This window comes from Sceloporus occidentalis, unplaced genomic scaffold (genome assembly GCF_023333645.1).
Source record: "Sceloporus occidentalis isolate IW3139 unplaced genomic scaffold, rSceOcc1.0.p SCAF_107, whole genome shotgun sequence".
NCBI lineage: Eukaryota > Metazoa > Chordata > Lepidosauria > Squamata > Phrynosomatidae > Sceloporus > Sceloporus occidentalis.
The window spans coordinates 1,292,376-1,308,468 of record NW_028317087.1 but is presented as its reverse complement, the minus strand read 5'-3'; the positions used below and the strand labels follow the sequence as shown (position 1 = coordinate 1,308,468).

Here is a 16,093-nt window from a genome sequence, read left to right as displayed (position 1 = left end):
CAACATGAAGCACAGACGAGGAAAAATGTCCTTAATCATTAAGAAATAAATGACAGGAAGGCCAACGTTTCCCCAAGAGGTCCTTTGAAGGAAGGGCCGAGATAATGTGCTTGTATCAGAGGAAGCAAAAGGCTGCATCGCTTGCCTAATGTGCTGCATACTGAACACTCCGACACCGCTCAGGGGATCCATTACATGTTGTTTATACAGCAAGAACAAGCGAGCAGCATCAGGCTGAGAAAGAAACCGACAAGGAGCTGGATAATGAACTAATAATGAAAGCTTACAGCATAACCTTCAACCTCAATAGCCGGCAGATAAATCAATTATTATCTCTGTGTATCGGGAGGGAGATATCCGTAACCCCCACATCTTCAATGTAACCACTTCAAGAAGATGCAGAAGATCTGACTTTGTGTGTGCGTATATATAGCGCTTATGTTATATATTAAATATGTGCTAATGGACCTCAATTACATAGTGATTGCCATACAATGTGTTGCGTTTCTCTGTATAATTCGCAGCAATCATTCCCTTCTGATGCCAGCATGGCTGCTGTTATTTATTGTTTTATATAGCGCCATCAAATTCCATAGCGCTGTACAATGGGTAGACAGGACGTAACAAGTAGTATATAATGCAACACTTTAGCTTACAGAGACAACATGCCGGGATAGAAGTTACTGCTGGGAAAAAATATCTGTATTCCCTGCAAAACGCTGATCCTATAGTTTTCTATAGGAAAGCCTGACTGATTCAATGAAACCCTGAGATGGGCCTGGGCAGCACGGGCCAGCATTATAGAAGATGCCCATTGATCCTGCCCGTGCCATCACAATCACTCAGTGAGTTGGTGTTTAATTTTGACATGTTTGCTAGAATTTTAAAGGGTGCAACAGAAGACCCAGCGTTTGTTCCTAAAGGACATTTACATTGATTAACAAGGATTCACTTCAGACAATACAAAAAACTGTGCCGCTTATAAATATATTACTTTATCTAACAAGTAGATACCCCTCAGAGAGCACCAATCACATGGTTAATTTGGTAAGTGTTATGTGACAATGGGGGAGTGGATACATATTGTGGCCCAAGTGACGCGGCTCCGCTGTGATCAGAAGGGTGGAGAAATGTCATTCTAAGGGACCACCGCTTGGTAGCCACGAAGCCTTCGGCACAACTCGAAAACGAATAGGCTGCGTGCTTCAGTTACAGGTCAGTAACGCTTGGAATCAGAAAGACGGCTCAAACGTCAGCAGCACACGTGGACGCCGATGATTCCGTAACAGACAGCTTTCTAGTCTAGCGCCATCATTTACAGCTAGTCTTCTCCTAACACTCAATGTATCCTCTATATTTTATTGTGAAGATTTACACATAATTCAATGTGTTTATTTCACAGAGTGTATTAAATACAGAACTATTAAATAGCACTCAATATGAATAACTTCTGTAATTTCTGCGCCATTTTAAATGCACATCTGTAATAAACTGAACAGACGTGATCAGGAGCAGTAAATCTACCCATCAAGAGGCAACCTCTACAAGCTGTATGACCTGTGAACACGAGCTCCGTTACAGACTGCAAGTAACCCGTACAACATATCAGAGAAAGCCTCTGCTACATATCAAAATACTGCTTGTGTGGACGCTGATAAAAGGCATTGAGGCGTTTAGTAGACAGACACCTCTACAATTACGACTAACTTAAAAAGCCTGGAATAAATTTCTTAGAGAAGAAAATGAAAGCCGTGACTGCGTGACATTCCCATTAAGGAAATGAAATTGGTTTTATGGCAGTTCAAAGAGATAAATAAATGTTTTATCTCAATTACTGTTTCTGTGCAGATAAAATACAAAGGCAAGCACACGAGAGATTCTGAAATATGCTCGTCTGGGTTAAATATTGAGCTCTTATTCACAAAGGCAGAGACGCACAAAGCATAAGGGGCAAGTTATATGGTCACATCCGACAAAGTAATGGCTCTCGGGCGGCCAGTGCAGTCACAGCGCGGTGTTGGTGGTGGCACATACAAGTGTACACGCGTGTTCTCTCACACATCATTTCCAAAGCACACGCTACAGCGTTTAAACACGGGATTTGAAGATGTGCGTTTGCTTTGCTGATCACGGCTCATCTAGAAGCGCTGCACGTCACTTCATGCCTTCAGACAAGCAGCCTCACGACCTGTGCACAAGCAGAGCTGGAAGTGCCAGCAACATAACGCCAAAAAAGCCTCCCCCCCCAGATGGTACTCCCCCTCTGGCCACGACAGGCTTGAGCCGTATTACCCAGCTATAATTCACAGGCCACGTAAATAAAAGCAATAATAATGGTAATAAATGATTGCCTTTATATGCAAAGAACTACTGGTATGTCTGCAATTTTATTTCCCCCAAAAAAAGGTTCAACCACTTATCTTTTCTGTTGCCATGGCTACAAACACGTAACCTTTCAATTTTGTATGTCTTGACTGCAAGCTACAATTAAGCTTTCTCTGCCAAAATATGAACGGGGAATTTCACATGACAAGTAATCCTTTCTAGTCGAGTCTGTATCGAGCGCTACGAAAAGCGGCATTTCTGATGCTAGATTCAGTTACGTGTCTGAATTCAGCAGAGTGGGAATCAAAGGACTGCGACAGGGGTCTCAAGCAACATTCATGGGGTTAAATAATGCACGTGCACTCACACACGTGCACTCACACACGTGCACACCAGAAGTTTAAATGTGGCTACTGTATGCAATTATTCCAGGCCGCACACACACCGTTCCTCGCTGCTTCCTTGGCAATATCTGCAAACACTCCCAATGGAGAGAAGCTCTTTCCAAGTATCTGAAAGCACAGAGCAAGGCCGCGGGGGAACGACATCTGAAGCCGTTACGGGGCAGCAGCGCTCACTCTGGTTTAGCAATTAACCTCTGCCTGCAGCAGGCATGGGATATAACACCCGCTACACGATTGTATTTATCTAGCAGCGGCGGCAGCAGAGATCATAATAAAGAGAAATAAGCCGCAATTCATCTTTACTCAACATGCACGGCGCATTCTCTCTTACGGGACGTGCCTGGCATATAGTCACATTTAACTAGACGTTATCACGAGCGCGCCTCCTGCTAACGCAGGCTAACTCCATCACGCGCCATGTTCTCTTGAGCCATACATCTGCTGGAAATTCAGCCAGCCATGCGCATGACCGTCTTCTATGTCCTTCACTCTTTCTGTAAGCACTGCTAATTGCTTGCGGTCACTAGGCTTTCAGAGAGACGCGTCGGCTGGCAGTTGCGGTATGCAGGCAGATGCCGGTGTTCTCTGCCAGCTAACACCCAATATAGTTTGGTCTCCGGCTGCTTCTTCTGATGATCCTGTATGATCACAAGTGGATTGTCCCTGTGACTGACCTCCTTGCATTTAAACAAAACATTTCACTTCTGTACAATATCTCCTGTAACGTCACCACCATCATTATCTCACGGATGGTGGTGTCTGCGTGTGGGGGGGGCATACTGTGAATATGGAATAAAATAGGCATTTTCTAGTATAAATAGCAGTTCCCGTGTTTCATGTTCTTTGGATCCGTACGGGGCTGACAGAAGCATGCAGCGCGTGTGCAGAGCAGATATGGTACGTCCGTGTGACGGCGGGCAGAGAAGTGCAGAGTCATTACACCGTGCCTAGAGATAGGCACTGCGACACCGCGCAGCACCACAACCACCACAACAGCCACCCGCATCACAACGCTTTCCATACAGAACACACGAAGGAAAGACACCTGCCTCTCGCGCACAAACACACACACACACACACACACACCTGGACATGAAGCAAAAGGCCCTTTAGTGTTTTATCGCTCATAAAGTCTCTGCTCTGCCTCATAAAACAGGTGCCTCGTCCTATTAATCTAAACGTCATGCCGGGTAAAGGTCAGCTTGCTGAGGCTTCTCTACACCAACTGCTGCAAAGAGAAATTAAGATCCGTAATGCAAGTATTTCCAAAGTGTATTTTACATTAACCCTTTAATTAAAGATCATCGTGCTTCTCGGGAGACTACTGTCTTAGAAGAAAGTGCCACGCTAACATGATTTCTTTTACATTTTTATTTTTATTAATAAATTATACACACACAAACACATATACACACACACCTGCTCAAAAGTTTGGGGTCATTTAAAAATCTCCTTGTATTTGAAAGAAAAGCTCATTTTCATTCCAAGTCCATTGAATCAGACATACAGCGTAGATGTTAATGTTGTAAGTGATTATTGTAGCTGGAGACGGCTGATTGTTAATGGAATATCTCCATAGGGGTACACAGGCCCTTTATCACTCCCATCACTGCTGTGTTCTAATGGCACGGTGTGTTCGCTAATCCAAGTTTAAGTTTAAAGGCTAATTGATGGCTAGAAAACCCTTTTGCAATTATGTTGTTTTCCATGAGACATACACTTCCCTGTCCATTCTGCATCTGTAAGCGAGAATTTACACCTGTAGTTACACTACTACCACATTGTGAAATGCAGCCAAATCAATTTCAGCAAGACGGCGTCCAATAATAACTGCAACATAGGCGGAAGTATTTAAGATATTTAGATTGCTGCGTACACATTAAAAGTCTGGACTTTAATAGCGTCTACTCATGGCACGTAAGGTCAGGCTTTAAATAAATGCAAAATGAAGAAAGTTAGTACTTTTCCAACATACAATCAAAAAGACTACTTGGACTTTTATTAAATATGAAAAAATAGTTTACATGAATTCATATTTACTAGTAAAACTTTTTTCCTATAGGGTCGTTTTATATCCAGGCTTTTCCCCCCCTAAATTAATATTCAGATATTGAGGGGGTCGTTTTATAATCGAGCAAATACGGTACATATCAATATTGATGATTCTGATTAACTCCTAATAACCTTACTGCAAAAACAAGATACGACTATAGGGTGTTTTTAACAAGCTAATGTAAACAGAAACCTAGATTTATCTATATTATATTTATCTATATCTGTCTCTGGACCTGTGTTTAAAGGTGAGGAGCATACATTCATTTTATAATAGTGCTGCAATCGATAAATAACCTCTCTTGATTATCAGCCATTAAAATGTGTCAAAGGTAAAAGGACTGCGAAGTTCGCCAGTATTTCTAACGCCGTCCATCACTTTACGCGGTGTAGACGAGTATTCCGACTCTCTATACCAGCAAGCGGCTGAAATAAACCAAAAGCGGCTACGTCTTCATGACGACAAGCTCGAAGGACGGACAATCTGATCGCCAGGGGTCACAACATATTTTATCTCCTGGAAGTTCTATTTAGGTAACAAATTTATAAACAATGTACATCAAACATTTTTTCCCACAGACAAGTTAAACAATTCAAAAATGTTCCGTCGTTTTTCCACCTCTGTGGGACTTGGTCTTACAAACTATTCTGAGGATTATATGAATTGTAATAAACACTCACCTGTCATTTGAATAAATTGGTGTTTTTTTCTATATTATATATACACACACACACACACACGCGTATATACACACAAACAGCGTGGCTAAGATGCATTGTTGTAAAAACAATAAACTCACCAATGATTCGGCCATCACAACTTCAATCTTCTTTTCTGCTTGCACAGCAAATTCTGCAAAGAGGCTCTTGATGACATACTCGCCAGGCTTGACATCCGGGTCGATGGTAATGTTTGACATGATCACGCTCTTCTTCTCCCAGGTGGAGTTGTTGATGGGCGAGACGCGACGCTTGTTTACACCGCTGCCCGGTGCCGAGGCTACAAGGTAACGAAAACAAGAAAATGAGTTTCAGCGGAAATGCACATCAAACCAACACACATGCACAGTGTACACAAACTGGCGCGGTCCAACCGGCGCCTCATCGTATGATTACATTACTTGGAGAAATACGCCCGCAAATTAAAGATGTGTGTGCTTACATGCCAAGAGATATACTAGGAAACACTTTACCATGAGGGGCAAAAAACGCAATATGTCGAGAAACACACATAAAATACACGCGGCTTATATAGCGTTATATAGCATCCAAGCACTAAACCAGCCCTTTTTACTACAAAGTAATCGTGCATTGTGACAAATGCCGGCACACGAAAAAGTACTTAAAATCAAGTTTGCTTCTCTCTTCTTCTATAGAACACTCTGTGTCTAATATTCCCAAAGTCTGACACTGTCCCCATCACCTATACACCTCGCCATGCGCGGAAGGCTCGCCAATCGTTCGTATTGCTTATAGTGTTTATCCTGACTGGGAACGACGGACATGTTGGTAGAGGTTTCCCTTGCAGCACTCGGGCCGTTGATCATAGATTTCCCACAGAGCCGAGCACACCGCTAAGCCGCGGCCCCAGAACAAACCGGCCATTGTTTACTGGGAATAATGTGTCGAGTGTTCCGCGGCTGTGAAAGCCATATTCGGTCTTGCTTGTTATTGTCTGCGTAGAAATGTAAAGACCTCATGCTCATGTAATGTAGTATTCTTATCTCGTCTGCCGCACTAACGCAATCTAGTGAATGAACGCAGGGCGGCGATGCAATTAAAGGGGTACCATCCGTGTATTGAGGGCCGGGGGGGGGGGGGGGGGTGTCGGTCAGCCTCCGATCTCTTTCCCTCTGGTGTCCAGGTGATCGGAGTCTCTGTTCCATACATTTGATAAACGCCGAGGCTTCCCCAGTGCCATATCCTGATGCTCACAGAAGCGACAACACAACCCACAAGAGAGCAAAGAAAAGAAAGATGTGTCACGGCCCGCCTTCTCCCCGAGGCTGCTACGTGTGGGGTTATACTGGAGGCAAAAGAGACTCGTATACCCCCATCAAAAAAATCCTGCCTTTTTATTGGATATTCCATCTTCAGCACAAGTTGCAGATATCATATATAATGAAATATTACATATAATTAGATATTAAATATGATAAAACCAATATCACATTACCTTACTAATTGGGTCACAGTGCAGCCACTGCTAATGACAAGCGGAGAACTATGGAGTCCAACAATCCTCAAGCAGCCTTTTAGCTGGCTGAGCATCATGTGAGTTGTAGTCCCCAGCGGCTGCCCTGCTACAGGTGCCATATAGCACTACTACACTATAGTACTGGAGCAGTTCCCTTATGAGACATTATATAACACTATATAACACACTAATAACACTATATAACACACTATATAACACACTATATAACACACGGCGCAAGTCACGAGTTCTAGTGCGCGCTTCTGTCCGTTACACAAATATTGTAATCACAAACACCAAATAGTTTGATTGCTCGTCCGTAACGCGCTTCGAGTGACTGCTATCGGCCCGCACTGGCCGGTCTTCCTGTAAAAAATGTACTTAATGCCGTAACTATTATTTTGTGTCTCGACGCTTGCGGTATGCAGACTGAAACTTCGAGAAGCGAAGTCTGATCGTTAAGTTAATGGTTTGTGGGGGCCGCACCTGCCTTTAATGATCCGGACTCATCCCTTTGATCCCTCTGCGTGTTGCGTTTCCATAACTACTTGGGAAATTAGTTCCATAACGAAGAAAAACCCAAATTAAAGCAAACCAGTGAGTCAGACCCTCCACAAAAGAGGAAAAAAATACTCAAATTCCCTTTTCTATAAGAGAAAAGTGGAGATAGTACCAAGCCGCTCACGATGAGTTACGACTACGGCGATAAAGATTTCATCTAGAGTTCCTGGAACAGCGGCCGGTGCCACGATGACGGGTGTTGGTGTACGGCCCTGCGCAGGGTTAATGATTGACGCCAGAGCTGAAATGCACACAAAATATACTTCCCCGATAACCACACACCACGGTCAGGCTGTTATATTCATCATGCCGGGTGAAAATAGTGCCAAGTTACATGAAAAAAAGTCACTTGTTTTAAAAGCAAGCATGTTTGTGAACAAAGAAATCCAATCTGCAGATGATGTAAAATATTTACATTGATGATGTCATCAGTTGCCGCATACAAAAGGCTCCCTATTAAATAATGGTAGCTGTACAATGGTGGGTCTGTAAACTTAATTCAGAGTTAGTTAAGTGCAATTCATTTAGATTGAGTTAATGCATTATAATTAGCGTAAAATAAATGATAATAAAAAGTAATACTCTAAGCTTTTCGTGTTTATTTGGGGTATAAAACGGAAAGATGAAAATAGCTAGTTTTAGGCTTTCAGAGGCGAGGAAGTAGTAATTTGAGATGTTCCGATAACGTTAAGCGGTTGATCTGGGGTGTGATAAACGGCTGGGTTTCTTTTCCAGATTCTACCTGCCACTCTTAGCAAACGTTGCAGAAAAGCAGCTTTATCCCTAGACAGAAAGTTCATTTTTTGCGCGTTTAATAAAGATGTGCGATTATTACTCAGTATTCAGGTATTTCAGCAATTAAACCCAAGCTCTCCATTAGCTGCACTTTCACACCAACGGCGCTCCCGTCAACTTCCAGATACGCGAATGCGGCAGGTCCGGTGCTGAGGGCTATGGGAGTTGTACTCCAACCGCTGCTGAATGCCAAAGTTGGCCCAACCCTGCCACCGATGACATGTAGATGAGGAGTGCTGCTGAGGCAGGTGAGCGCAGATGACGGCTTCGTTATCTGCCAAAGGTTACAGCGATTACAATCACACCCTGTCTATCGTTTCATATCTACCCTCGGGTTACTGTCCTATAACTGCTGCCGGTCGGCAGATCAGAATTCCACCGGCTGCACACAATCATGCAGGCGACTCCGACTACCAAGACAAACTGCACCGCTAAATCACTGATTCCAACAGAGGCCTGCGCGGTGGGAGGCCTGCGCGGGGGGAGGGGCCGGCAGGCAGACCGTGCAGCGATCACATGTGCCGAGCCCGGGCCTCAGAGGAAGAATACTTGTAGTAACCTCGAGGACCTGGGAAGAGCTTTGACCTCCAGCAGCTACTTCAGCGTATATTTTGAAAACAATACACAGAAAACACGCCCTGAATCTAACATTTGCAGTGTTTTCCCAATAACACAGGTATCAGAGTCTATCGAAGGTCTCGGCACTCACAAGGTTACCAAACCCTTTGCCAGGTCGTATGTTCTGTCTATAAACTTCAGGGGTTTGAGGATTTTTACCCTCGATTATGTTGGTTTTGGAGCATCACAAATCGTGAATGATCTGTAAAGGGTTGGGGGGGTTTTTTTGTCATTCAACGTCGGTGTTTACAATTCCATGTAGGTTATTCTTAATGAATAAAAATGGACGTCAAACGGTTGCTAAGCAACCTCTCACCAATCAAACTGGATGGCAGCGGGTGCAAAAGAATAAAAAGAATACTGAATAGAGTAAGAAAAACTTACACAAAAATTTTCACAATCTCACGGCTTAAGCTTTTTTTGGGTTCTGTAGCAACAACCTATTAGTGCTGGCTGCTAGGTCACATGACAATTAAGTGTTCCCAGCAAAATCTGTGTATGTAACACTGCTGTAAACCTTATTCAGAGCTAATTAAAAAAATATATGTATAAAACATTTATTGTCTGCTAAAAGAAATAGCCAAACAACAAATACGAGAGCGATTACAATTGATCATTTAAAAAAAAAAAAAAAGTGCCGTTTTATGCTTTTAATGCCGCGATATTCTCCATAACATGTCCGTATGGACAAGCGCAGCAGAAAGGAGCGGATCTCGCTCCATAACTCAGATATCACGACAGGTGCAGATCCCCCGAGCACGGGACCGGAGATGGGGCTCTTTGCAATGTGTGTTGTTACTAAAAATAAACGGGCGACACACGAACGCCTTAGTGTTTGAATGCTTGCAATTCTTCAAAATAAGCAAATGCTGTATTAGATAATATTCCCTGCATTGCAAAGGTTCCCAATTCCCATCATTCAGTCACAGTACGCAGGATACAGCGGTGTGCGAGGAATGAATGAGCGCGTGCCCCGTGAACAGGTAATAATGCGTTTCCGTAATGAAGGCCATTAGGGTTACCCGGTAATTCCTCCTATTTCTCTTTAGATGGGATATGTATGAAGGAGCCCTTAATTACACAGCGCCCAGCAAGCGCCATAAACAGACGGAGAGCTATTTGTGTAATTGATGAGTGAGACCTGGCCCTCCATCAGGAACATTAAACATCACTAGATACACACAAATTTGGGCCGTTACCCCCGTCCTACAATATCCGGCAGCACAGATGGAAATCGGCACCTCGCTCCACCTCTCGGACTCCTCGGCGCTTAGGTGACCAGATACCACAATGTGGGCTACTGTCAGCTTCCGTTAGCTCGTGTGTTCACCCGCTTAATCATCCCTTTCCTAACCCACACCATCCGTGTTCCAGCCAACTCCCCGCAAGTAGCCATTAAAGTGTCCGCATCATGCTAAATGACAGAGGTGCTCCCTAAACATGAAGTACACGCTACTTACACGCCAACAAGTCAATCGCACGCTTACATTTTCAGCTACGCAGACAGCACTTTGCGGAGCCTTATGATTTAGGGTGAACACCACGGCTACTAACACTATACGGGTTATATAGCGGTGTTAGCGTGTGTGCGCATGCGCGTGCCTGTGTGTGGTGGGGTCAGTAATGTTTCTGTTCATTCCCTGTCAAAATTCCAATGTGCTAAACAAAATTCTCCAAGACCTCCAAGAAGGATGATGGGGATTGTAGTGCCATGGCAGTGCTTTGAATGCTGTCGCTGCGTGGCTGGTACCGGGTAAAGCGGAATATACAGCGTTTTATTTTGTGTTTTAGTAGGCGGGATGGCGTTGCACTATTGCACGTCTGAGTCTAAAGAAGACGGTTGTCTGGAAAGTGTTTTAAAAAAAGCCATGACTAATTACAGTGTTTCCATAATCCCGCGCCCTGCGAAGTACCACCCAATGTTTGCTTCCTGTTGATGTAGCAATAAATGGTAACGGTTTTGTAACCGAGGCCAGAAGCATTTCTTTACTTTCCCTCAAAGCCAAAAGTCTTAAAGCAACACGATTAATACGAACCTCCGCCAACGTTTCCCAAACCACGCGAATCCGAGCCCGGAGCGGCGGTCTGTACCGTTACATCTCACCAGAACCTTTCACTCCAGCGTCACCGGTCTGGTAATTATTTACAATATATTATTTGTTTCCTGGCAACAGGCTCCCGACATGAAGGGGTCAATCAGCACCGAGTACCAGCACGGCAACACACGGCCATCTGGAGCGCTTTTACACGGGCTCGAAGTCCACTTCCCAAGCACTGCACATCATTCACGTGTAATAGCAGCCTCATATTTACCCCGGGAACGCTCAAAGCGCAAAGACGCAATCCTCACAGCGGAGCGCCAGGATATGATGTCATATGTTAACGGTGTGAAGCGTCTAGTAAGGCATCATAAGGAGGCTGTGATGACGGTGTTCAGCGGGCCATTTGGGGAGATCACACATCTCTTGTAACCAGCGGCACAGCAAAGCGGCAGATTGCCCAAGTGGGTGAACTGCCCCCGGCCACAATATATCACTAGATATAGACTGCATCATTTACAAAATATATTATATTCACTAAAGATGGAGCTGGCAGGAGAGTTGTAGTTTCATCTCCCTAACCCGAGCTTCAGCTTCAAGCTACACTCCGATAAAAACCATCAGAAACTCCGTAAAGGTACACATGCGGAAGATCCGTATCGATCTCGTTAAGGACTAGAGCAGGCGCAGCCCGGCAGATCGGAAAAGCGAAGCAGACATGCGCAGTTGAGGACGGCTACATACTTTATTCTGCACAGATTAAAAGAGGCTTCATGGGACACCGAACGGTCACCACAACCTGCGCCTACCTACAAAAACTTTTATGCTCCATATTCTAAACATGCGATAAAGAAACAAGGTGTGTCAATGTACAGTTCTTTTCACACATTATTATTATTATTATTATTATTTGCATGCGCCCAAGTTTTTCTAGTTATGGCGCTCGATGGAAGTTTTCCAATAGGTATAAAAGATACACGAGCATTTTACTAAAGGAGGACGCCGATTCGGACTACACATAAACCAGGCGGACCACGTCAATTATCTCATCATCCGACATCCAGCACTGGAGCCGGAGAGTAAATGGAAAGGTAGCCGGCGCTAAGCGGTGCGTGGTCAAGGTTATTACATAACGTAATGACGGCAAATGTATTTCTATAAATGCACTTAACTCTCGGAGTGCCAGAGACACGAACATAGCAAGCAAACAAGAACATCCAGAAGCCCTGACTCCCCGGGGTTTAGAGGTCGTTCTCAGCATATTACCCCAGAAGGTCTTATGGGAGTTTGCCCCTATCGAGTATAATGTATATTACTTGCATTAGTTTATATTTATGTACTCATTGCACAGCTCTGCGGAATATAGCATCCAGCGTATGACTGCCACTGCCGTTAATCCAGCTTTAACATCAAGCCAATCGGGGATAAAGTAAATATACTCCTATTTGCCGATCTTTTTCCGTAACGTGTTAATTGGGGGCTTATTCGGTAAGCAGTGAGGGCGACTTGTTCAACTATATACTATCTATGCTTTCTGTGCAGCCAACCAGGCGATTCTCTCCTGCAGCAAAAGGTCGAGCTGACCCCGTACAATGGTTATTTTAAAAAAAGGTTAAATTTGGGACTGTTTAATGAGCACCCCTCCCCCTCCTGTTCGAATTGCACTCATCCATATTTATTCACTAAAACCCATGGTTTAGCTTTCTAATTCGGGTGCATCTCAAGCACACACAGCTTTGCACCGGGTCATAGAGCAGGAACACACGCTTTGGCACTTCATTAAGCAGCGCAAGCAATTAATCCCAGCAAGTTCCCGGCTGGAAAGAAAGAATGTACTAGAAGCAACGCATCACTTCAGTTATATAACGCTGGCAAACCCTCGCAATTACTGATTAAGGAATATTCAAGGGCTCGGTAGCACCGGATTCCAGTAACGTCACATATACCGGTTACAGCTGCTCACCAAAACTAAGATGCCACAAAGGGGTGGGGGCTGGGCAACAAACTCTCCCATAGGAGAAGCCAGGGCGAAGAAAGGGGGCAACTCACACTTTCTTCAAAGGGAGCTTAATATATATATATATATATTATATTAATATTATTATTAATATATTAAATATATACGCACCCGGTAACACTTATTTTCTGTGCTGCTTAAGCAATGTTAGCAGGTATCTGATCGCCGGTTTCTTTTTAACTACATGTCATAAAAAAATGCTGACAGTGCAATATAAAGAGTAGGCAAGTTTTTTTTTTTTTTTGTTTGTTCTTTTAATTTTAATATGTTGTGATACCATCACATTCTGACCAAAACGTACTATATATAAAATAAAAAAATTAAAAATGTATATATATATAATATATTATTATATATGCACACACACGACAGACTGAGCGCTTGAACACAAATGTTTAAACTGTACAGACGGCAAACAAACAAGCCTCTTAACAACGCCAGAGGGGGTTTACTAATTCAGCATTTAGGAAATCACTTTTTATACGCTGGCATCATTTTTACAGCGCATGCAGGGGGGCCGTTTGAGAGCAGAAATGTTTCGCAATGACGCCAGTTCAAGCACGCATATAACGTAGGCATAGACCCGAATAAGCCATTCCTCGTCCCTAAAGTAGTGTCAGAGGCTTAAGAGTTAAAAGGATCACGCTTAAACTTTCACAAAAGAAAGAAAAAAGATCATGCCGAAAACGTTGGCACCCAGTCTGCATCCTGACTCCCGGCCGCATGAATGTCACTTCATTGTTGTCGGTGAAAGAAAAAAAAGCTTGACTACGATGAAACGATTGCCAGCGCAGCAACAACATAGTGTTGGATAAGCAAACCGGTAAAGCCAGGTCCACGGATCTTTATTGTGGGGCCAATAGATGAAGCGACACAATTAGATTCGCTAAAATACCACTTGCAACACTTAAAGAAATAAGTGAAAATGCAAATGTTTTTAGATTTTGAATCGGTTCAAGATGTTTAATATCACAAATGAGGAACAAAATAGGCTTCATAATTGATTTCACAAAATGAGTGAAAGACAGGAAGTGGGGAGTGCAGCACAAAATTACTTCCCCCAGGACTCTGTGGCATTTTAGGGCATGGAAAGCAATCTGGGTGTTTGAGAGTCCCTGCATCCTTTCAGGTTACTTTATTAATGTTACTAGGTGTTATTTACTGGCCTGACTCTGCCCGTGTGTTCTTTTACACTTCAGCTCTTCAATGGACTATGTATGGTCTTTTGCTGCAGGACTTACATGGCCGACAATCTCAGTAATGAGGTGCATTGTGGGTACCGTACACCCCACTTTCTCACATCTCCAGAATCCCTGGTATTTGGAAGCATTCAGCTGGCCGTATCGTGTAGCCTACGTAACCTCCGATAATTCCTTCCCACATTAGATCCGCTCCAGGCTGGTAATGGTGAGGTTCTGAGAGTTTATTACCTTCATCACAGCGATATGCAGCTGGCTTTAGTTTCCAGAATGTATGAAATAACTAGAACTGCCAGTGTACAGCATGCATTCTATACTGGCCCGCAACACTCAAAATCTAGTACAGCATGCATCCTATAAGCTCTTGTACCATTCAGAATCCGGCACAGCATCCATCCTATGAGCTCCGAGTCCGCCACAGCATCCATCCTATAAGCTCCTGTACCAGAGTCCGGCAGAGCATGCATCCATAAGATCCCATACCGTTCATAGTCTGGCACAGCATCCATTCTATGAGCTCAGGGTCCGGCACAGCATCCATCCTATATACTCAGGGTCCGGCACAGCATGCATCCTATAAGCTCCTGTGTCATTCAGAGTCCGGCACAGCATGCATCCTATAACTCCCGTACCATTCCATGTATAAACTACAGCATCAGCCGGCCTCCAAGTACAGCTCACCACCCATAGCCCGCATACTGGGTGCGGTACCTGCATGTATCGCCCATATAGACTGCAGTAAGTCTGGCTTCAAACGGGCCGAGTCAGTATGTCGGTTAACGGGAGGCTTTAACAGACACCAGACCCAGCGGCGAAGAAACCGGGACACCGCGCGGGGCAGCCCTTCATTACTGGGGCATTCCGTGCCACCGAACAGGGAAAGGGCTAATCAGCTGCGGAGCGGCGGCCCGATCACGGCGGACATATAAACGGTTACTCACAGTGACTGCTCCAGGACTTGAGCAGCGACTTGATGCTGATCTCAAAGAACACGGACTCCTGCAGACTCAACATGATGGCCGGCGGCCGCGGTCACTCTCTTCTCAGAGGCTGCCGGTGTCGCTGCTTCATTACATGCAGGCTCGGAATGACGCACGGCTCGCTGCAGACACTCGGCAGGGACGGGGGGGGGAGAGAACACCCGGCACACTGTACTGTCAGAGGGGCTCAAGGACATCCCCACCTCTCCTGCGGCGGGAACATCAAGTCACCGCACGGGGGATTTAACCCTGTGCTAGCCGGGGCTCGGCGCTTGTTAGTAAACAGACGAGGAGCTGCGATCAGGAAGCCCACGGGCAATCTCTCCACATTCCGTGTGACTCAATTAGTTAAAACGCGTCACAGGATCTCGCGTGTTCCCATCAGCAGCTGGCCGTCGTCCTGCTGCCCGTCTCTGGCCGGGGCATTCTTTCCACGATTCCTGCCACGGAGCAGTGACCGGGTATATGCACTCGAGATGCCGCTGGAAAGGGGATGTAACGAGCGCCGAGCCGCCGCTCTCAAAAATTACTTGGCTAATTTCAAAGTGTCTTTCCGGTCCCTCAAAGCGTCTGACGCCGGCGCCTAATTGCAGCGCCCACCTACATTACAGCACTGCCATAAAGTGCGGCGATATGCATTAACCCCTTCCCGACTGCATTCGTTCAGTGAGGGCTTTTATTTGCTATAGTTTGTGACATTAAAGGTTCTTCATTACAGATCCACGAGGGAGCCAAGCGCGTCACCGGACCGATCAACGTACCGGCTGCATCAAACACACCGCCGGACATCATCCGCCCGAGAAAAGCCTCTTAAAGCGGCCCTGCAGCTCGGCGCCGAGAAATGCTCTTCCCTTATGAGTCGCAATCCCCTTTAGCAATGAAATGGTTAATCAAAAGAAACCGTGA

At 44.8% G+C, this 16,093-nt stretch overlaps 1 protein-coding gene across 3 annotated transcripts in view; it reads right to left on the bottom strand.

Annotated features, from left to right (window-relative positions):
* The window catches only part of LOC149283246 (protein furry homolog-like), an 82,971-nt gene that overhangs the window by 55,622 nt on the left and 11,256 nt on the right, over window positions 1-16,093 (bottom strand). The window contains exons 2-3 of one of the 3 annotated variants that reach the window (XM_089497760.1): window positions 9,460-9,469; window positions 5,582-5,781 (exon numbers count right to left, since the gene is read on the bottom strand). In XM_089497760.1, coding sequence (XP_089353886.1) covers window positions 5,582-5,781; window positions 9,460-9,469 — 210 coding nt within the window. Of the gene's footprint in view, window positions 1-5,581; window positions 5,782-6,791; window positions 6,808-9,459; window positions 9,470-16,093 lie in introns of all 3 variants that reach the window. The other 2 variants (XM_089497759.1, XM_089497761.1) reach the window with 2 other exon arrangements.